Here is a 24,144-nt window from a genome sequence, read left to right as displayed (position 1 = left end):
AGCCACCAAGGCAGACCAAGGTGAGCCCAGGTGGCCAAGGTGATCGCCTTACCTACACCCAATAAGGTGAGGCATCACCTTGACACCCTGAAGGCGCCTGGATACCTAGGACGCCTTGACAACTATGATCATCATCTCAGAAGTTACAGGATTACCATATCACTGACATTCATAATAAATAGTTCAGAATCCTCTTATGGTCTTATCCATTATCATTCGATCAGGGCGGGGGAGCAAGTCAAAATAGAAAAACTTACATTGGGTTTAGGGATAATCAGGCTCGAACTAATGACTACCAGCATGTCAAGGTGACACTCTACTGCTGAGTTATATCCCTTCCCTGCCCTCATTGAGAAATAGAACTGACTAATCCTAAGGCAAAGGGTCGAGTCGATGCCACTGTTCCTGAAAAACTTGGAGCTGGGCCTTCTTTACTAGCTATTATTAACCCGCCATGAATTTTTACTCCATGCAGGACCAATCTTAACAAAACTAAATAACCATGGCTTACAAGTGCATTAAGCAATGTTAATGCTGATGTTGAACGTGATTCTAGCACTATAGATAAGCATTCTAACATTTGATGCAGCAGTTCAGGTAGTATACCTTTTGACTGAGATCGGCCAAGGTTACTTTAAACCGACCCTTACGTTGGACGACTGCTCCTGGTGCATCCTCCGCTGAATGCATAGATGTACAATTAGGAATATATTTGTTATGCATTATCATTTATGAATAATCTATAATAAATGAGATAATAATGAGACAAGATTCGAAAATTACTTTCTGATTAATGAACATAGTATGACGTACCATATGGAAGGTTATCCATGTCTCTCTTTTGACGATATAATTGACCACTATAGTTCCGCTCAGTTTGAGATTTCAGATGTCCATATTCCCTTGCAAAATTTTCAAGACCCAAGTTAGATGTTATCACTGTGAAAGCAGTTGACAAGGCTGCGTACATTATGACCCTCCCCAGACCCTGCAGTGGCGGAAACCTCATGCACTGGGTACGCCCTTTTGTTTAGATGGTATCATTATGCATTAAAAGCTTTTCCTCTAAAGAAACAAAAATAGACAACTCACTAAATTATCAACTATCAAAATACCACTACGTGGATCATTAAAAAAACATTTAGGCTTTTCATGGAGAGAATGAGGTATTAGTAAGACACATTTCAAGCACCATCATATTCACTTTAGAATAGGAGCAAAAGTTCTCTCTAGGCAGAGAGTGGTGGAAGGCCGGTGGGGGAAGGGAATATCTTAGAAGAAATCAGATTTGCAGGGGAGAGAGGAACGCACAAGAAGAAGGGAGGATGGAAGAAGAAGGTCGCACAAGCACTTTTGGCCATGCAGGCACTAACAAACACTTCACTATTCAATCTATTCAACGATGGGGGATTACACCATATATAAAGAGAAATAAAAGACTCCTAAATATAAAGACTCTCTCTAACTAAGAAACTTATTCAAATAAGGAAACTAAGAACAATTGGGAAACCAAATACCCTATGTAGCGAACTTCAAATAAACTAAAAGACATTATTTCCCCAAATAACATAAATTCCTAAAATCCTACTAGATCCAACACTCAAACTGGACCCGGTTCATATCCATCTGGATACCCAAATGGATTTGGGTCGGTAGTGCACCTGGATCAATTCCCCCAATGTTGAGAAAAACTCGTGGGCGACTTTTGTAGAATGGTAGAAATAAAAGCTCACAAGCGGGGGCTATAGGTTCCAAGTCTACAACTTGAAGAAAATCCAAAATATGAAGCTTTGGGGGTGCATCCATGGCTGAAAAATCATGGGGAAGTACGAACTCATGATGTGGAATAGCTTTCACTGCACTGGAGTCCATTGTTACTGATCCACAATCATCTCGTCTTCTATTGCCACATCTGTTGTTCGGGTTGAGGTTGTATCCCTAGTGCTGCCTCTTTTGGCTTGGAACAAACATCATCAACTAACCCATGAAGAATGACTGTCTGGGGTATGTGAAAAGGATGTAGGGTGCAAAGTTTCCGGCACGATCAACGATGCCTTTTTGTTCTCCCAACTATTCTCGACCCAATTTAATAATACGCTGAGGAGAATCGAACACCTCATAAATCATAATACACACCGTCACAATAATAAGAAACGAAGAATTTGACGAATACATAATCCGCAAAGTGAATAATGATCTGGCCGTTCTTCGATAACATATCCACCACAGATCGTGAGACGAAATTGTAGCTTTGCCCTTCATCAATAAACAACATAGCAAGCTTTCCATTGGGCAAGTGCACTCTAAACTTGAACACAAAGGAGTCCATGGCCATGTTTGTATTCGGAATCGGTAAGGGTACACAAATAAAAGGATAATCAAATCATGAGTTAATGGCAAAACAGTAAATTGATGAAGTTTATGACAATAATGGCAGAATTGTAAATAAGTAGAAGTTCCTAAATAGGGGCAAAACTGTAATATGGAAGTTCAAAAAGGAACACAAGGGGTAGTAATATGTATGAGAGAAGGATGGAGGGTAATCTTGGAAACCAATAAGTGAAAGAAAAAAAGGAGTAAACCAGAATACGGAAGGGTAAATCAGAAAGGAAAAAAAAAACAAGGTAGAATCGATAAGAAAGGCAGACGTGAGAAGGGGAAAAGAAAGTTTACCGTGTTTGACTGGGAGTCTGATTCTGTCGAACCAGAGAGGGAGACTGCAAGGAAGGCGCTGCTATTGGCGATGCGAAGAGGCCTAGTGATGGAGAAAACACGAAGGGAAAACAGGAGGGAGTAGAGGCGGGAATCCAGGAGCAACCAGGTACGATTCTCTTCTCTTCTCGCTCTCTCTCTCTCTTTTTTTTGGGTTGCTGGGTTTTGTCGAAGAAGAAATGGGCTGTGGAATTGAGGGGGGGTTAACTGCTGGAGCCAAAGGGAGGGTTGAGGCTGTTTTTCCAACAGTAGATTTTTTTTTTAAACGAAACTACTGTGAAGTGGAAAACTGGGAATTGAAAGGATGAGTAGGGGTAGGGTTTCAGCGATAGATGGGAAAAGGAAGTGGTTGCTGCAGGAAGGGGATGGGGTTTCAGTGGTTCGAAGTTCCCACTTTTTTTTGTCTTTTTGTTCGCTGTAACAACAGGGAAAACAAAAGGGGTGGGGTGTTGTTGCAGTGGGAATCGATGGGGAGAGATTACAGGGGAAAAGAAATGGATCGTATAGAGGAAGGGGATGGGTTTCAATTCTTGGTAAAGTAAAAACAGAATTAATGGGAATGCAATGAAAGAGATTGATGGGGAAGGATGATGGATCCTTTGGCTCTGATACCAAAATTGGTGGAGGGCCAGTGGAGGAAGGGAATATCTGAGAAGAAATCAGATTTGCAGGGGAGAGAGGAACGGACAAGAAGAAGGGAGCGGGAAAGAAGAAGATCGGACAAGCACTTTTGGCCACGCAGGCACTCACAAACACTTCACTATTCCATTCTATTCAATCTATTCAACGATGGGGGATTACACCATATATAAAGAGAAATAAAAGACTCCTAAAAATAAAGACTAACTCTCTAACTAGGAAACTTATTCAAATAAGGAAACTAAGAACAATTGGGAAACCAAATACCCTATGTAGCTAACTTCTAAATAAACAGAATAAAATAAACTAAAAGACATTATTTCCCTAAATAACGTAAATTCCTAAAATCCTACTAGATCCAAAACTCAAACTGGACCTGGTTCATCTCCATCTGGATACCCAAATGCATTTGGGTCGGCCCAAGATAGTGCACCTGCATCAGAGGGTTCCTATAGCTACAGCATCTGAAAGTTGTGGAACCTGCACTAGGAGGGACTAAGCTCAATTGATTCCATTATAAGAGGAGAAACTTGATCCCGCTTATTCAAATCCCAATGTGAAGTTTTTGCTGCAATATAATAGATTAACCACAGTCAAGCAGAAGCTGCTCTAGTTTCTTTTCCTTCTTAGATGAAAATAAAAAGAAATAAAACATCACAAAAAAGAATGAAACATATGCATCTTATCTCAAACGAATACGCTTATTCATTGCCACTATCTAGGGAAAATCCAAAGTCAAATGAGCAAGGTGTAAGACATCATAAGTCTCGACAGCGTCACTTAATTCCTACTAGGAAATCTTCAGACCCTTATTGTCAACAGGAAAGTGTGGCAACTTAAAGTCTCCACAGCCCACCTCTAGTCTCCCTCTCATTGAAAGTCTCCCTCAACCCTGAGTTCACCTTGATAGACATGAATAGAGGATATAACACATTACAAAATAGCTGATGAGGTATGGTAGGCCAAAACAAATCAACGCTAACAAACCTACAGAAACAGAATCGCAGTGAACCAAAACACAACAGAAATTTTGATTAAATAGAACCCTAAAACGATGAATCTGATGTCTATGAGGTTGCTTAGGTGGTAAAAATAACAAAGGACTCTAACGGATGGATGATGAGAAAATGACATGGACAGAAATTAGTAAGTCACAAAAACAGTAAAATAGAAGTAGAGAAAACTGAGATAACTCACTAACCAGCCATCCGATGAACACCAGATTTATGTCGAATGGAGTAGGGATGGAGGAGAGTAACATAGTTTAATATAAACCCAAACTGATGGACAGATTCTTGCAATCTATCGGCTGAAGTTCAAATTAGGTTTCTGTCTAACAGAATATGACAGACATAACAGTGCTGGAACCAACTAACAGAATATGACAGGACTAAGTAGCAGTGTTAGAGATTAAGTACTAACAAAGTAGAAGGTTGCAACTCACCTAGGGATACCCACGGTAGGAATTAGAGTATTAGACTGCTAGAATGCTTGCCGGAACAGTGTATGACAGAAAAGAAAACACAAAAGAGAAGGGAGAAAAGAAGAAAAGGATATGATCAACAGGTATCACCACCTATGGCCTGCGGTTGGGTATCACCACCCTCCCTCCAAGGCTTCACCACGAGGGCTGTGACCATAGTGCTAAATCTCAGCCAAATTTCGGAAATTTTGTGAATTTCGGCCAGGCCGAGACAAGATGTCATGTTGAAATAGAAAAATGCATTATTTCAGTTGAAATTTCAAATGTTTGTAGCATCTCACCGAATTTCGGACAGATGTTACAAACTCCAAGTATAAAAAAACTAAGTCTCGTGACTCTCGACCAGGAGCTCTTTAGACTGGTTTTTGCTCCCATTTCGACTTTTTGAGCTTGTTTTTGCTGTTTTGTGATTTCTTCTTCAATTTTTCACCGCTTCAACGCCGGAATCACTTGGGAAAACATCATTGAAGCATGCTCCATTATTTCAGGTAAAACCCCTTTCTCCAAAAATGTCTTTTGAAAAAACATATGATCAATACATGTTGGTTAGTGATGAATTTATTATATGTTAGACACCGGAGGCCGATCTACAACCTCACGGTGTCGAATTTTTTTTTCTTTATATATATATTATTTTTTTTATTTTTCTGCTTCAAATTTTTTATTTTCCTACAACAAAACTGTAAAAAAAAAATTAGGGGTTATGTAAATTGGATGGGGATCAATTAAATATATATTAAACACCATTGGCCGATCTACGGCCTAACGGTGTCGAACATAATTTTTTGCCAATAATTAATTATTTTCATTGACTATATATTTGTATTATTTACTTGTTTAACTTGCTTATTATATCTTCTATTACTTAGACAATGTGTAAATAAACATTAGGATTTGACCGTATACTGCCAATCAAGGCTGCAAATCCAAAACACCACTTTGGGTGACTGTTTTTGCAATATGAACATTTATATATGTTTAAATAGCCTAAAATATGGTTTCCATGAAGTATCAAGCCTTAATTTGGCCAAAAAACCCACCGAAACGGCCAACCAAAATATCATGAGAAAAAGGACAAGATTTCGCCGAAATTTCGCCGAAATCTCGGTATTTCGGATATTTCAGTCAGGCCGAAATGGCCTACCGGCTACCGAAACAAGATTTTAACTATGGCTGTGACTGATTCACCACAGTGCACACACTCACATAGAGTATAATTTTCTCAAACATCAAATCTGTGGGCTAGTGTGCTTTTTGCTCTTTATTTATAATGACCAATGATTCAATGAACTAATTAAAATAATAGAAACTATATTTGCTACTTGGCTGCCAAACAAACACTAAAAAGGAATCCTTTTGGAAAGGATCCTTAGCTATTACAAGGAAAATAAAAAGCATATAAAATAGAAACAAAGATGGAATCCTTATAGAGGATCAATAGTTATTACCTACAAAATAGAAAGTAACAAAATTAGAAACTTCTACTTAATATCTATCTTAACCATTAAGTAACTTATTACATGGAATTAGAAACGAAGAAAACAAAACTAAATACTTAATCTCGTATAGGCCTTAAATCCCTAATATTTGGGCTTATATAATAGGCCTGTTACAATAGAAAACTAAAAATTACTTAGCCCACAACCCATTGGGGACTTAACTTATTGAACTGCGGATTCAACTTGACCAAAAAAAACTGAACGAAACCCAAATCCGAAAATTCAACTCCTTCCACCGGACGTGATTTGCATCAGTAGCTCATCCGCTTGCATCATGCAATTGAGAGGACTAATAATAATCCACGCATGAGGCTTCATGATGCTAACAGAAACTAAGAAAGAAACAAAATTCAAGGGGGAAAATGGATTTAGAAATCACAATATTTTACTCAACTAGGTTCCATCAACAACTTTGAATCAGCAAACATTCTTACACAAGTGAAAGCATGTCATTGAAATATGCATGAGGCTTCATGATAACCTTAAGAGGGTAAAATGGATCTAGATAGCACAATATTTTTGCTTAACAAGGTTCCATCAATCGGTTTGAATCAGCATACTTTCTTAATTTTAATTTAAAGATATAATGATTAATGACTGGCTTATTTTTTTCTTTCTTTCCTCCGAACGCAGGAAACCCTAACGCTCCGAGAATTTTTCTAAACCCTTGGCCGCCGCTTTGGAGCAGCTTGGCTGTATGGCTGGGCTGCTCCCCACCTTCTCCCTTCTCCTTCTCTCTTCCTCACTCTCTTCTTCTTCCTCCTCCTCCCCCTTTCTTCACTTTTCTTCCTTTGTTCGGTACTAACTGCGCAAGTTGAAGTCTCTCGAACTGTTGTCTCTGGGCGCTCGCTTTGTAAGGTCGCCGCCCTGCAGGTCGCCTCTTCTGCTAGGCCTGCCGTTTCCCTTGGATCCCAAGCTCGATTTGGCAGCACCCGCTTGGTATCCGCTTCGCTGGTCAAGCTTCTCCGTCAACTTTGTTCGACCCTGCTTCTCCCTTGTTTGTCAGCTCCTCCGCCGTCGTCGTCTGCATCACCAGCGCTCGCAACCTTTCGCTGATCGGTCTCCTGTGTGTTTGGCCTGCAGTCTTGCATCCGCCAGCCTCGCTTGGCCTCCCTCCTGCTGGTTCCGCTGGCTCGCTCGGCCTTCGGCCATTTCACTGCCAGCTGCAAGGCCACAGCCCACAAGGCTGCCTCTTTGCTCGGCTGGCAGCCTCTTCGTCATTGCCCTCCGCAAGGCCGGCGGCCTCCGTCATGGCGGTCTCCCTCGCTAGGCCAGCTGCTCGTTTGGCCGTGGCCCTCCGCAATGCCAGCGCCCCTCCTCCTTGGTTGCCTTCTTGCCGGTGATTCCTGACTTTCTCTTGGCGGCTAGGAAGAAGATGTGTTGAGATCAGTTGTCTAGGGTTTGGGGGACCCTACTGGAATTATCTTTGTTGCCCCTCTTCTTTCTTTCGGGCTTCATTGCTCTTATTTTAAGCCCATGTGGATTTTTGTGTTGCATTGGTCTTGCCCATGTGGGGTGGCTTTTGTGTTGCTTTGGACATGCCCATGTGGGCTTTTGTCATCTAGTTTCTTGCTGGCCTTATGGGCTTGTATTGTTGTCCTTATGGACTTTTATTTCCCTTTTTGGGACTTTAATACATTTTATAATTCACCCAAAAAAAAAAATGACTGGCTTCACACTTATTTTTCTTTCTATTGCATTTGCACAGGATGCAAGTGAACGATTTTAATGACTGTATGAATCAGGGTAGAAGAATAAAGCAAGTCATGATCACTAGTTCTTCAACATGTCAACAATTGAAGATCTGCTGTACCCAAAAAAAAAATGATCTGCTGTAAACAATTAAAAACTAAATAATAAGTACACAGATTACAACAACTGCTGATTGCAACAGTGGATCTTCAAATGTACTAACATTACCTGTCTCCATCCCCACTAACTTTTTTATGGGGGGAAAGAACATTGTCCGGAAGCATAGAACCACTGAAGAACTTCTGATGTCCAGGAATCACATATTTTGGTAAAAAACTACTTCTTTCCAGATTCTCACCATCACACTTATAACTATCTTGGTCCTCTGCCCTTGATGATGACTGCACTTGAGACTGTTGATCAGAATTGGATTGGATAGCATCTTTCCATTTTGGGCTGCTTGTGGTAATATCATCCTCACGAACATCAAAATAACCTCTGCATAAATTAATAAACATTAATATAAAATAGGCATAAAATTCAGATAGTGATTCTTCTTATCCCATCCATATGCATGTCTTGAATCACTGGCAGAGTGTGTTATTAAAAATACCCAAACAGAATCATAGAAGACCATATCAAGTTACTTTCATCAAAACAAATCATTCATGAGACTATTGTGTAAAGTATAAAAAAACTTCCATCCAAGAAATGGATATCTATAACACACTAATGAAAAAAAATAAACATACTTAAGTGCCTGAAGAGGACGGATAGGAAATGAAGCAAGTGAGTTTTCCACATCCTGAAGATCATTAAGCCCGTCCTGGAACATACAAGGGAGACGTTATATTACCATTTACGAATCAGGGTGTAAACTTGAGCTAGTCTACCCAAACATGCCTAAGGCCAAAAAACCGGTGCTTTGGCTGGACTTTTCAGGTGTTAAGAGGGCCAGGTGAAGAAAACAAAACTCCAGGTTGACTTGCATTCAGGTCTTAGGTCACCTGAACCCTTCCAAATCTTCTAAATATGAAATTATACATGAATATAGTATTGACTTCTATTATGAGACGAACAATACAAACAGTAAGTAATTCTACATACATATCTTGTGATTTTTCAGGACATTATTGTTCGAACTTCAGATTTTTTTTCAGGGGGGATAATAGTTCTAACTTTAGACAGGTATGATAGTTCTCCACATGCGTGTTACATAGGTTCCAGAAATTATTTTCAATAGTTTTCATAAACCCTAGCAGGCCTTGGTGCAACGGGGAGGTTGCTCCATTGCGATCAAGTGGTCACGGGTTCGAGTCTGAAACAGCCTCTCTGCGAAAGCAGGGGTAAGGCTGCGTACATTATGACCCTCCCCAGACCCCGCAGTGGCGGGAGCCTCGTGTACTGGGTACGCCCTTTAAGTTTTCATAAACCTGAGCATGGCCCAGGGTTAAAACTTTTTTGCTTGGGCTTCACTCAGGCCAGATCTCCAGCACTCCTAATGGTCACTCTCTCTGAAATTAGCACCCTCCGTAGGTGAAAGCCTATTATGAACACAAGTACCATACCTCCTGAACAGGTGTAGCATTATAATGGTTCACAGTTTCAGGTGATGGCTTTTCTGGCATAGAACTTGCATCATCATATCCTTCTTTTTGTTTGCTGCTCGCATCTGGATAATTCATATTGGAAATCCCATCATCATCCTCAATCTGCAAAAAATCCAGTTCCAGTGAAACAGTAAAAAATAAAATGCCATTGTTACCAATGAAAACATCTTTGACCCATTAGTCATTGATTGAATTGATTAACATCTAACTAGGAAATACACCTACTTACAAGAGCAGCTTGAGCTTTCAAATCTTCCAGATTAAATTTCCATTCACTGATTCCTCGTATATATTCTTGCTGCAAGGTGACCAAGAGATGTATTTTTATGGACTAGTAGGAAGTCGGTGCAAAGCATGTTTTACACAATGATCAGAGGTAAAAATTAAATGAATTTGTTAGAAAAAGGAAAGCGCATTCGTTTGTGGACAAGTGTTCGTTTCATCAACCATTAAGATAAACTCATCTACATGACCTTCAAGTCTACTATGAGGCGGCTAAGTAGGTGCCCAAATATTTGTGGACATGTCTACACCATTGCCTATATTCATCAGGTAAGCAAAAGAATTTTTTCACTTAAGTTATAAAGCAGGATGAAAAATCAATGTTAAACAGTTGATTTTAATGACTGAAAATTCTAAGGAATAATTCACTAAATGGTGAGTCAATGGATTGATGTGTGCCCATAATTTGTCACATGCCCAATGCAGAGGGAAAGCAACCTATCTGTTGAAGTCATAGACAATATCAAAGAACAGCTGGAGTCTCTCTGTCCAGGTGTCATATCTTGTGCCGACATATTCACTGTTGCTGCAACAGAATCGGTTGCGCTCGTAAGTTTTATCTTTTTAATTACATCTCTCTTTCATGTTTTGATATTGATCCCTAGCTCAATAGTATTATCAACATTAAACAATGATATTATTTTCTTCTTGTGTGTTTGTTTCAGTTGGGTGGACCAAGGTGGACTGTACTTCTAGGGAGGAGGGACTCAGCATTTGCCAATGTCTCAGGAGCAGTGTCCGACTTGCCTGGCCCATCTTTCAGTTTGGAGAAACTCATCTCCAACTTCCAAGTGAAAGGCCTAACCTTGACTGATATGGTGGCTCTATCAGGTATATAATATATTTACTCACTCAGACCACCATATATATATATATATATATGCATGTTTTGGTTTGGTTTGTTGTTAACTATTTTTATGTGAGCCATATATGACGGGCACACACCATCGGCTTTGCAAGGTGGACCAATTTTCACTCTAGAATTTACAATGACCAAAACATCAACAAGGGTTTTGCCGAATCACTCAAGTCCGTCTGCCCCATATTAGAAGGAGATGATAAACTCATGTCCCTCGACGATGAAGTGTCTTTGGCGCTTGATTCAAGTTATTACAAGAAGCTAACCCAACAGAAGGGACTGCTGCACTCAGACCAGGAGTTGCTGAACGGTGGTATTGCAGATAAGGTTGTCCTTGAGTTTAAATTGCAATCTCTAAATTTTAACCATCTAACTCTTGACTTTTCAGCCCAAACCTTCTAATACTCAAATCGGACAACAGACTCCATGTCAAATAGCACACTAGCAAGAGCTACAATCTTAATAGGTTCCTAGATATCTTCCAGACCCACTTTAGATTTGACTACTGCAATATCTTCATATGGGAAAGCCATTTTAGTCCAAGCCTTTAAATGACCCTTTAACTGCTTCAATTTTCCAACCACAACGTAAATAGGAGATCCCCTCAAAGGAACATCATAAGAGATCCGAACCACCTCAAAATGTCTTCATGATCTTCCCCAAACTGCTGCATTCTGAACAAAGTATTTTTTGGCCTTGGAATATCATCACATATGGCAAACAATGATCTGACGAGCACCAAAGAAGGACTCATTGGTAGCACCTCTGAAACTGATCCAGCCACGCCTCATTACACGTACTACAGTCTAAAACTGCTTGGACATTACCAACTCTTCTATTATCTCAGCCATCCCCACGATTTATTGAATGAAGATTGAAGCTATTTGCTCAGCAATTTGAGTCTTTTCTCAGGCTAGTACTGAAGGGTCGAGAGACCTGGCAGAGAGTGCCGAATTATCTTTAACCCTCTCCCCTTCTATCCCTCTGTTCCTTTCCCTGTTCAAGTTCTTTTACTGCAGCCCCTGTGAAGACTTTCTCCTTGTTCAGAAGACCATTCGAACCCTGCTGTTGCTGCTGCTGAATCTCTGCTGCAGATTTCAAGTTCTCCTTGCTTCCATTGTTTCCAGATTTGAAGCTGTACTTGAGGAATCCTTAACTCTCCCACCAGCCATCAACTTAGGCTGATTTTTGGAGAACACATTCACCCCACCAGCACCATCAATCGATCTCCATCTTCCTCCCATCTCACTGTCTCAATCTTTCATTCTCACACACTTTCTAATTTTCTGATTTCACCTTCTATTTTCATTCCACCCATCCATCTATCAATCCACCCATCACAATCGACCCAAACTTGCTGGAAGGAGTCACCACAAGAAATATTACCCTTGGTTGCAGCTGGGAACATCCACAGCCTATTTTGGAAGGTTTTTTCCTTAACCTTCTATTTTGGTGTTTCATTGATATCCTCACATCAGGCCACCAGAATTGATTCGAACTTTGAAGGCAGCTCTTCCTTAGCACTCTCTACCTTCGATCCAAAGGAGGGGTTCATCTGTTGGCTGGTTTGACTAAACCCTAAACCTTCTAATTTCTGTCCTAGTTCTATTCTGTATTTTATGGGTTTTTTTGGGACAGGCTTCAATCTTACGGTACGTGGTATCAGAGCTATGGGTGATGAGGGGAGTTCCAACAATCCTCTCCATGCTCCGTTGACTGATAATGAACTGGCTGTAGCTATTCAACAGTTGACCGCAGACATGGCAACCTTGAAGAGGACTACTCTACAATTGACAACTGATATGCAGGAGATGAAAGAACAGTCAGGTCAACCTACTATAGGCAGACACCCACCTCATCCTAACTACCCTCGTCTGCCCCAAAGAATACCATGCAACCAATACTAGGATGATGAAGAAGCTGGTGGTTATGGTGCTAGACAGCGAGACGACAAACACAAGGTCAAGCTGGAGCTGCGAGACAACGGGAAATCTGACCCTGTTGTGTTTTACGATTGCTATGTGCATTTGACGATTACTTTGATTGGTTTACGTTGACGGAGGAACGTAAGCTCAAGCTGGTCCGTACAAGGCTAATTGGACCAGCAAGGGAGTGGTGGAGGAACACCGAAGACAGACTGCACTGCCAACATAATGAGCCTACTACGTGAGAGGAGATGAAGGACCATCTAAGGGCAAAATATCTACCTTCCACCTTCCGTAGAAGGTTGCACGATCAGCTCAACACCCTTCGACAAGAAACCATGTCAGTTGAGGAGTATATAGACAAGTTCAATAACTTGGTTTCCTGCACTGGAGTTGATGAGGAGGAGCAGCTTCTGTCCTGTTTCAAATTGGGACTTAAAATTGAAATTCCTGACAAAATTGGAGTAGTACCAATCACTGGTCTCAATGACTGTTTTGAGAAAGGCCTTGAAGCTGAGGATTTGTTGAAAGCAGCCCAAGACGCTACAATGCACAAGCTTCTTAAACTAAAGAAGACCTGCACACCTTCACGGCCTAGTGGACAGCCTACACGACCTACACTGCTCAAGAAAAAGGCAAGGCCCCTATGCTTAATAGGGAAAAAAGTTCTACACGTTGCTTTCATTGTGATGGCATAGGGCATGTTGCCAAGTACTGCCCCAAGAAGAGTAAAACAAACACTGTTATTTCAGAGATTGAGAACAACCCTGAGATGCTTATTTGTGAGCCCAAAATTGATCACATATGGGCTGCCGATGCTGGCCAAGAAGGGGACGATGATGAAGCCCTTTGGGATGATGAAGGGAAAGACAACCTCTATGAGGTTAATGTAGTCACAAGAATTCTGGTTGCTGAACAGAAGGGTGAGGACTGGAAGCGCCACTATATCTTTTATACACTTATGACCAGCGGGCCAACCACAGTGCAGGTCATCGTCGACAGTGGCAGCTGTGTAAATGTTGTTTCACAAGCCTTTGTGGTGGAGGGACAACTCAAAGTGGAGCCACATCCACAGCCCTATAAGGTATCCTTGCTTAATAGTGACACTTTAGAGGTTAACCAACGCTGCTCTATTCCTCTAAAAATTTCAGGTTACGAGGAGGATGTTTGGTGCGACGTGATTCCTATGGTGCTCACCAATATGCAGCTTTAATGCCCGCTGTTGTATGACAACAATGTTATGGTGAGTGGCACAAAGAACCAATGCTTCTTTGACTTCAAAGGGAAGCCATTGGTATTAAACCCCCTTAACATTCCTATGATGAAACCAAAGTTGAGAGCAGCCCAAATAAAAAGGCAGAAAATCTTGAAGTCCCCACCAAGCCACCCAAGGAAGAACTACAAAAGGAGGCGCATCAAAATAATGGACAGCAGGCTGGAAAGAAGAAACTTTTGGCACTTCCCCACAGTGAATTCCTATCCACAAGTGAAGAGACAGGCCTGATCCTAGCTATTGTTGCAACAGAAGTGGAACCAGCAAAAGAAGTGAAGGTTCCTAAACCTATAAAGGACCTGTTGACTGATTTTGAAGATCTCATGCCAAAGGACCTGCCTAAGTTACCACCCATGAGAGGTATCCAGCATGTGATAGACTTAGTGCCTGGATTGGTGCTACCAAATCTGCCCACTTATCGCCTTAGTCCAAGTAAGCATGCGGAGTTGAAGAGACAAATAGATGAGCTGCTACACAAAGGGTTCATTGTTGAAAGTATGAATCCTTGTGCTGTTCCGGCATTGTTGACGCCAAAGAAGTATGGATCTTGGAGAATATGCATTGACAGCCGCGCCATAAATAAAATTACAGTCAAATACAAGTTCCCCATTCTACGATTGGATGACATGTTGGACTTGTTGACCGGAGCTTTTATCTTTTCGAAGATAGATTTGAAGAGCGGCTACCACTAAATCCGTATACGTCCTGGCGATGAGTGGAAAATGGGCTATATGAGTGGAGGGTTATGCCCTTTGGCCTCACCAATGCGCCAAGTACTTTCATGAGGGTAATGACTCAAGTCCTACGGCCTTTCATCAGCAAGTTCCTCGTGGTGTATTTTGATGACATACTCATCTACAGCTGCAACCAAGGAGAGCACCTTGAACATTTGAGGCGAGTTATGAGAGTGCTACGCGATGAGAAGCTCTACATCAACCTCAAGAAATGCTCTTTAATGCTGCCCATAGTTATCAAGGCGGGAAGGCGACCATGGCGTTTTAGAGGGTCAAAAAGCAAGGCGACACCACCATAGCGCTCAAGGCGTCCAAGGCGACCAAGGAGCCTGGACGGAGTGGACGCCATGGCGTCGCCAAGGTAATTTTCCTTGGATTTATTATTTCTTCAAAAGGCATTGAAGCTGACCCGGAGAAGATTAAAAGTGTGGTAGATTGGCCTATCCCCAAGACCCTGACCAAAGTTCGCAGCTTTCATGGCCTTGCTTCTTTTTACCAGAGATTCATTATCCTAGAGCATTGGCGACACTACTTGATTGGCAAGGAGTTCATTCTATTTTCAGATCATGAGGCCTTGAAATATCTTCACTCTCAACGTTCCATTACCAATCGCCATGCTAAATGGATCTCCTACCTTCAAGAATTTACTGGAAGTACAAGGCTTGAAAAGAAAACCAGATCGCGGATGCGCTAAGCAGGAAAGTCATTATGGTGAACAACTTTGCAGCCCACAGCACTGGCATGGAGCATCTCAAAGATGAGTATTCTGCTGATAATGATTTTTCTAATATTTTTCAGAAATTGCAGCAAGGTGGACAAGATGCTAAATACTCTTTGCATGACGGATATTTATTCTTAGGGACATGCCTTTGCATCCCCAATACTTCTATGCTGCAGCACCTTGTTTGTGAGCTCCATGGTGGCGGCATGGGTGGACACTTTGGCAAAGATAAAACCTATGCACTGGTGGCTGATTTGTACTACTGGCCATATATGTTGCGTGATGTGCAGCATGTTGTTCAGCAATGCCATGTTTGCCAAGTAGCCAAAGGTGATAAGCAGAACACCGGCCTCTACACACCATTGCATGTTCCTCATGCTCCCTAGCAGCACATTAGCATGGACTTCATCCTTGGTCTACCTCCTACCCATGAGCGATATGATTCAATCTTTGACGTGGTGGATCGCTTCTCCAAAATGGCACACTTTATCCCTTGTAAAAAGACCATGGATGCCAGCCACGTAGCAAAGATTTTCTTCAAGGAAGTTGTGCGTATTCATGGCCTGCCTGAATCCATTGTGTCTGACTGGGATGTCAAGTTCATGAGTTACTTTTGGAAGACCTTGTGGCTGAAAACAAACACCAAGTTGAAGTTTTCAACAGCCTTCCATCCTCAAACGGACGGACAGACCAAAGTAGTTAATAGGCGCTTAGGGAATCTTCTCCGCTGCCTAGTTCGTGATCATGAGAAGACTTGGCCCTCTATCCTTGGCACAACTGAGTTTGCTTACAACTCTATTAACCGGACGATTGGAAGAACACCATTTGAGATAGTCCTTGGATTGCAGCCCAAGCAACCAGTGGATCTAGTGCCTTTGCCACCTCAAGCGAGAGTTAGCATTGAGGCTGATGAGTTTCTACGGCTTATTACAGATGTGCAAGCAGCAGTTCGACGCCGCATCGCAATCAGCAATGAAGGGTACCAAGCTGCCGCCAATCGCCATCGTCGATATGTTGAGTTTCAACTAGGTGATATGGTCATGGTGCGCATAGTGGCGGAAAGATATCCTCCAGGTGCTAATCACAAGCTGCACCCAAGAAAAACGAGGCCGTTTAAAGTACTGAAGCGCATTGGAACCAATGCATATATGCTAGAACTGCCACTCGACATGAAGATCAGCAACGTGTTCAACGTGGCAGACCTTACTCTCTATCTTGGGCATCATTCAGACGAAGGAGATTCTGCCCATGCTCTACGGCTGCCCCAATTTGCCTCCCCTACAGAAGATTGCCATTGAAGAAGTAATTGATGACAAGTATACTATGATGAGGGGTGGTAAGGGTTATTACTCTTTCCTCGTCAAGTGGAAGAATCGCCCAAACAAGGACAGCACATGGGTCGACGCGGATGATTTCAAGCGCCTTGACCTGGAACTATATTAGTGCTACATGTCCTTCCTCCATCCATCGGAGATGAATGTTTCTAAGAGGAGGGGAGCTGATGCAGAAGCGCCAAGCTGTTTGGCCAGCAGTACAAGAGGGGGACGCATGGGAGAAGGGCTGGTCCACTTCACCAAACGGTGGAACAACCCAATGGGCCATAGGGCCAACCAACTTAAAGTTGGGCCAGCCCAACTGGGCTAGGAGTTGCTGGGTCTCTCAAACCCAGAATCGTGGGGGCATACTTGTCCAGTCAATGGCAAGATTTTGTAATACCAGTGAGGGCCAAATTAGTAATTGAAAGTGGTCCCCACTTGGTTAGCTAGCTAGTTTCTATTTCCTAAAATTAGTAGCCAGTATTTAGAAGGTACTATTTCTAAATAAGTCAATTTTTTTTCTAAGAAGTTAGTTTCTATTTTTTGTTTTTTCTTGAGGAGCAAGCTTTGCCCTCTATATAATTTACAGGCTGTTCTCAGCAATTTGCTCAGCAATTTGAGTCTTTTCTCAGGCTAGTACTGAAGGGTCGAGGGACCTGGCAGAGAGTGCCAAATTATCTTTACCCCTCTCCCCTTCTATCCCTCTGTTCCTTTCCCTGTTCGAGTTCTTTTACTGCAGCCCCTGTGAAGACTTTCTCCTTGTTCAGAAGACCATTCGAACCCTTATTGTTGCTGCTGCTGCTGAATCTCTGCTGCAGATTTCAAGTTCTCCTTGCTGCCAGTGTTTCCAGATTTGAAGCTATACTTGAGGAATCCTTAACTCTCCCAACAGCCATCAACTTAGGCTGATTTTTGGAGAACACATTCACCCTACCAGCACCATCAATCGACCTCCATCTTCCTCCCATCTCACTGTCTCAATCTTTCATTCTCACACACTTTCTAATTTTCTGATTTCACCTTCTGTTTTCATTCCACCCTTCCATTTATCAATCCACCCATCACAATCGACCCAAACTTGCTGGAAGGAGTCACCACACCAAATATTACCTTCAGTTGCAGCTGGGAACATCCACAGCCTATTTTGGAAGGTTTTTTCCTTAACCTTCTATTTTGGTGTTTCACTGATATCCTCACATCAGGCCACCAGAATCGATTCGAACTTTGAAGGCAGCTCTTCCTTAGCACTCTCTACCTTCGATCCAAAGGAGGTGTACATCTGTTGGCTGGTTTGACTAAACCCTAAACCTTCTAATTTCTGGCCTAGTTCTTTTCTGTATTTTGCGGGTTTTTTTGGGACTGGTTTCAGTCTTACACTAGATTCTTGGCACTACAAATCTTATATAAGGGAATTGTTGGTATAACGGAAATTAGGACACCTGTGCTTAAATTAGTTAAACTATGTTTTTGACATATGCAACAGGCCATCTCGCATGATGTTCAGGCAAATTGATTCAAGATTAATTTCAATTGCATGTCCCTTTCTGTTACATTTCAAAGTCCAGATTTTACGGCAAGGAAATTCATTTAATATAATAAGGTCAGGGGAGAATGGCAGGTCTCTCTTGTTTTTACCTGTTTATTTTTCATTTGAGAGACAAATGAGAATCGCTCACAGATCCAATGCATTAGTGCTGGAACGATACACAGAGATCATAAAAAATGACACCCACCAGCCAAACCGAAGACAATCATAAGCCACACATGCTAAAAGAATGAAGGAGAAATATCTAATACAATTTTCTTAAGCAAAGTGAGTTTTTTGACAACTAATCGTGGAGAAGATTGGGTTGTTTACCTGTGATAATTGATCTTTATCTCCATTCATCACCTTGTTCTGTGCCAGAAAATCAGCCTCTTTTGCCTGCAAACACATAGTCCAAATAACCATAGCACGCATAAGAGTTATAAACTAGGGAAATGAAAAGAGCTTATCAATCAGACATTACAACCAGTATGAGCACCTTCAGCATTCTAAAACGTTCACCAAGTGGAGCAAGGCCATCAAGAATGGTCCGTGCAAGATACTCATTTGAACGTGCATTTTTAAAGAAATGGTGCTTCAAAAGCTTCTCTGAAGTGGGACGCTTCTTTGGATCCTTCACTAAGCAAGCAGCTACCATCTCTTTAAAAGACTGCAAATACATAACACTTTCAAAACAATACTCATAATTTTCTTTGAGGTAGTTTCAACTTTCAATTGAAAACCCCAAACCTTTGAGAACCGCTTGTCCCTTTCATAGTCAAGACCGGGTGGTGCATTTTGTAATGTCATCAGCAACACCTGCAAAGAAAAGGGACTAAGTTTTATTGAGCTCCCCCAATAAGCATATGGAGAACTGCTAGAGATTCACCTTCATTGGCGGATACTTTGAAAATGGGGCATGACCATGAGCAAGTTCAAGGGCTGTTATTCCAAACGACCAAATATCTGCTCTGTTTACATAAAGCTAATCTTAAAACGAGTACTTACAAATAACAAGTTTGTCATATCAATAAAGGTAAAATGATTACAGATCAGACGAGTCACCCACTCACTTAAAGTTATATCCATGCAATTGCTGCATTACTTCAGGGGCCATCCTAGAAAAGATATTTACCAAAAGAGGGGGGCGGGGGAAGCAAGTCAATTGTCAAAACAAGTTTAATTTAAACAAATCTGCATCCATCATGGCTCCAATAGGATCTTAGTAAGCAGAAAAGTTTGGGTGGGGGAGACAAAAATAACAATGTATGCACCAGCATGGAGTTCCAACAAAAGTGTTTCTTGAGCGTTGTCTATCTCCAGTATCAAACATGCATGCTGATACTCCAAAGTCAGCTAACTTGACAGCACCACTAGAATTAATTAATATATTTCCAGCCTGCAAAGGTATAGATTCAAAGGTTAAAACAAATAAAGAGAATGGAATGCATCACAAAATAGAAGAGAGAAGAAAGAAGGAACTTCTGATAACCACAGAACGCCATATGCTACAAATGACATTAAAGTATCTCAAAATGCCAGGTTCAGGTACACACCGCCAACAGAACTTGTCATAACATTTGTATCCTAAACAAGGAAACATAAAGCAAAATGGGCTCCTATTCAAGAAAAACTTAAACTTCACAAGAAACAGCATATGGTAAAAATGATCTCCCAAAAGCCAAAGAAATATTTTCTTCACATTCAATATTATATATAAAAAAATGCTTCCTTTCACACACTGTAAGTTGGGTACATTCCCCTCATGAAATTTCAGTGTTCAAAACAGACGTGGACATTCTTAGGGCAGACCAACACCCAACTAATTACTTATGAGTTTAAGATGATGAAATGCAGAAACTAAATGTATCATGACATAATAACTAGATGTGATACCTTAACATCTCTATGGATGTGCCCGTGGGCATGGAGATAAACAAGAGCACTAAGAACTTCACGTAATAGTGTGGCAATAACAGGTTCCTCTAAACCCTCTGGATGAGCAGATTTCATTATGTGAAGACATGATCCCCCAGACATGTATGGCATCACAAGCCAAAGGTCTCGACCATTAGGAAAAGAGCAATGTGCTCCTAATAAATTCGAGTGATTAATCAAGCTCATGGTTTGTACCTCTCGACGAACGCCATCCTGTATTAATTAAAAAAAATTAAGCAATGAAACAACCATTATTAGTAAGCCAACCATCTTTTATGCATCCACTAATTGTAACATTAAAGTTGATATTAATTGAAATCTGATTATCTGAGTGAATCAAGAGGCAGCAAACATAAAATTAGATTTAGAGAAATAAACATAAAATACATGCGCTTGTTACTAGATTTAGTGAAATAAATATTCTCTCTCATCTACAGAGAGATGCAAGATTCTCCAAGTAATTACTTTTAGAAGCATGGCATATTGACTCAAGAGTGGGAAAAAGAACACTTTCCCACTATTAATAGGAAGCAAACATTAAATTAGTGTAGCAACCAACAGAAACTGATGCAGTTGGAGTAGCTATTAATCCAGCATGATTCGAGAACTCAGTTTCGGTACTGGTTTCACCCAGCCAGAAAACCAAGTTGGACCGAGATCTCGGTGAGTAGGTGCTTTTTTTTTTTTGAACTTGGTAGATGCTTTCGGTGGATTTTGACCAAGTTTGGTCATGAAACTTGGTATACAGCCTATTTTGGATCATTTAAACACAATGGCACAATCAGATTGTCTAAAATCGAAATCCAAATAAGAGTTTGACTTCGGACCCTAGTTTGGTAGGCTACGATGTACTACTAGGCCCTATTCTATACATAATTTAGTAATAGAAAGCAATCAAAGCATACAATTAACATAAAACAACTTAAATAAGCATTAGAAATGTAAAAGTGTAAAATACATCAATCTCAAGATATACATCTATCATCCCAAGCCATATTGCCGAATGAAGTATTCCTTTGAACGTGCCACATAGGATTCCCATGTCATAGTGCTGCTAAAGAGTCGCACATAGTCTTCCACACAATTCATATAAGTGTTGTCATCAACTAACAGAAGGTACCAATCCTAGGCTATAGAAGAGGCAGTGACGATAGATCGATCCACTGCTACTGCCACTAGACTGTTGAACTACTATTGGCATGTATGGCTGGGTTGGGACTATGAATATATTGTCCACAAAACCTGACCCAATGCTCCGACTGTCGAATTCATGTGCAGAGTGCACTAACTCTGGCTGCCCAAACTAACCATAGCCACTATATTTGGAACCGGTGCTCTAATGGTCATACTCATAGTCATACTGAGACTGAGATGCATGCCATGACTGATGCTCACTAGTAGTATTTATACTCATGCTTCCGGAACTTTCAAGCATGGTCTTCATACTCATGTCCTCATCCTGAGCTTCTTTGGATTTGTTGTAGATGTAGCAAATTTGATGTTGGATGAAGCTACTCCATGCAATCCGACGAATTTTCGGCGGAAAATGGGATCAAAACCATGCAAATTGGGTTTTTTGGGGTTCTTTGTCGAGACCAGCAAGAGTAGAGAGATCTCAACTGGACTCAGTCGATATCTGCACATTTTATATGGGCCAAGAACATAAGTGAACCGAGATCTCGGCCGAGATAAGTAAACCCGCCATTTCGCCACTCATCGTGTCTCGTCTTTCCAAAAAAGCAAGGTATTACAAGATCTAGCCGAGTTCTTGTTCCATGTAATCTTGTATGAAGGCCTATAAGCAAACTTGAGAGGCCCATAAGATGCCGGTGGCAGTTCAATGGACTAAAATTGACCTTCGGGAAGTTATATTATAGGTTGGGCCTTTTATTTTTTTATTTTTGATTTTCATTATAATGGGCCTAAAAATTAGGCCCATACAGTGGGGATAAAAGTTAAGTGTTTGAGTTGAATTAGAATACTTAATAGCTAGATAGAATTCTGTTTTGAGTTAATTTATTTTATTGAATGTGTGCTTGTGATTGGGAGTTCCTTTTTAGAGACAATTTAGGAATTTTAGGTCCTTATATATGTAATACCAACCACATGAATTAGAGATGATTTGAGTAAAGAATATGAGTTTAAGAGTTCTGGTGTTGTTGAGCAATGCACCTGGGATTGGTATCACACTATCACATACCCGATTTCGTCTCTTATTCTTCATCCCAAGATGGTCAATCTCATCTCTCCTCCCTCCCCTTCATCAATATGATTTCTATCCTTAACAAGGCAATTGCCTCTTTTATCTCAGATCTGATCACAAATTTGATTATCGTCTGCTTGCATCTGAGATCCATAATCTGGATTTTTCAGATTGCATTAATAACTTAATCAACACTGCGACAGGAAGTGTATTGCAATCCCAAAGCTTGGGGTGAATCGGGTGATTGAATAATTACCACGAAAAGCAACTCAATGATGAGCAGTAGCCTGCTTTATAAACAAAGCGTGCATGAAAATATAGAAAGAAGAAAAATAAGAGCCAGTAAACATTAATCAATATGGGAAAACCAGTATTTGAACAAAATTTACACAAAAATATACCAACCAAATGCATGTTTAAATTAAATATCTTAAGTTACTAGCCGCAAAAAATCCCACATACCAAATCATTGTTACATCTTTCCAGGTCAAGAACCTTGATAGCAACTATTTCATTGAATGGAATGCAGAGAGCTCTGTACACAGTAGCACTGACTCCTTCGCCAACTTCCTCATACAACTTGTAATCTTTTGCATTGACTGGGTATCTCTTGTCTGAAATATGTTCCATGTTTCCTTTTTATAGCACATCATTAACTGTCTCTGTACTCCTGTATTTTAAAAAACATAAATGACCGTAAAAAATGAGGTTATAGCTAAGCTAACATGAGGTCTCTGCCAAAACGATAGCATTTTACCTCCATTCAAAACAAAATTAAAAGAAAAAATATGAAACTATTTCTCCATCTGTTGATCTTCTCCGCCTATATCCTTCTCTCATGCCAAAGCATTCAAAAATACTCTGAAAATACTCTGAGCCATCTATTTATCCTGAATTTGATTAACCATCATACCAGGCATGTCCTGAGAAGGAACATCATCCAGCATAATTCAGTACTTCAGGAAGCATTCTGCAGAGAACTGGATGCATGAGAAGGGAGACACAGTAGAGTCTCCAATCTAATCTGCAAAATCATCGCAACAATTTTATCCAACTCTGAATTTCTAAATCTCCTTCAGATAGACACATAAATGAATGTTAAGGACATGCAAAAGCTGACAAAGCAATACAGGCACAACAATAGTGGCTTATTTTACAACCCAAAGAATATCATGAGTTAGAAAGCATTGTCCATGACACCAAGTTACATTCAATATTAATAACAACAAAACAAGGTTGAAATAAAAGTAATAATCTTACTAAAACAACAATATGAATTCTGCAGCATGTTAATCATGGGACTGCAAAGAAATTTCAGTATATCAAATGGATTGAATGAAGGTTATGTACTAGAATCAGTGAGCTTCATCAAGTAATAGGCCACGATCAAAATCTCAAGACCCAACGTTTTTCTTTAATCAAACTGTATAACTGACCAGTGCTGTCAGGAACTCAACAAAACATAAGGAAAATATTAATAAAAAATAAAAAAATTATATAGTTCAAATTTTAATTAGTGCATCTCAATATGGTCACAAGTTCCCCATATATATATCTTAATGATGCCTCTGTGCAGCAATATGTGCCAAATGATATTAAAAGATTAGCTTTAATAAGTATATCAGCATGGGAAGGGATTCAACAAGGGCAGAGTTTTTGGCACTTCAAGTTGGGGTAAACTTGCTGATCTCAAAGGGTTTATAGTTGCACCATTATAAGCCAATGTTATAAGG

At 40.6% G+C, this 24,144-nt stretch overlaps 1 protein-coding gene across 4 annotated transcripts in view; it reads right to left on the bottom strand.

The window, feature by feature from the left end:
* Positions 1-23,434, bottom strand: part of LOC122671662 (serine/threonine-protein kinase BLUS1-like) — a 30,757-nt gene extending 7,323 nt beyond the window's left edge. For all 4 annotated transcript variants that reach the window (XM_043869020.1, XM_043869022.1, XM_043869021.1 and 1 more), the window contains exons 1-15: positions 23,325-23,434; positions 22,874-23,081; positions 20,167-20,421; positions 19,545-19,669; positions 19,344-19,388; positions 19,160-19,241; positions 19,021-19,089; positions 18,770-18,940; positions 18,604-18,669; positions 9,865-9,933; positions 9,594-9,737; positions 8,778-8,851; positions 8,254-8,523; positions 814-902; positions 607-680 (exon numbers count right to left, since the gene is read on the bottom strand). In XM_043869020.1, the coding sequence (XP_043724955.1) occupies positions 607-680; positions 814-902; positions 8,254-8,523; positions 8,778-8,851; positions 9,594-9,737; positions 9,865-9,933; positions 18,604-18,669; positions 18,770-18,940; positions 19,021-19,089; positions 19,160-19,241; positions 19,344-19,388; positions 19,545-19,669; positions 20,167-20,421; positions 22,874-23,041 (1,701 nt within the window). In that variant the 5' untranslated portion in view covers positions 23,042-23,081; positions 23,325-23,434. The remainder of the gene's footprint in view (positions 1-606; positions 681-813; positions 903-8,253; positions 8,524-8,777; positions 8,852-9,593; positions 9,738-9,864; positions 9,934-18,603; positions 18,670-18,769; positions 18,941-19,020; positions 19,090-19,159; positions 19,242-19,343; positions 19,389-19,544; positions 19,670-20,166; positions 20,422-22,873; positions 23,082-23,324) is intronic.
* Positions 23,435-24,144: the final 710 nt, after the last annotated feature.

The sequence above is a fragment of the Telopea speciosissima genome, chromosome 8, assembly GCF_018873765.1.
Source record: "Telopea speciosissima isolate NSW1024214 ecotype Mountain lineage chromosome 8, Tspe_v1, whole genome shotgun sequence".
Classification (NCBI taxonomy): domain Eukaryota; kingdom Viridiplantae; phylum Streptophyta; class Magnoliopsida; order Proteales; family Proteaceae; genus Telopea; species Telopea speciosissima.
Note: the sequence above shows the minus strand (reverse complement) of the source record. Positions and strands in the feature narration are given on the sequence as shown.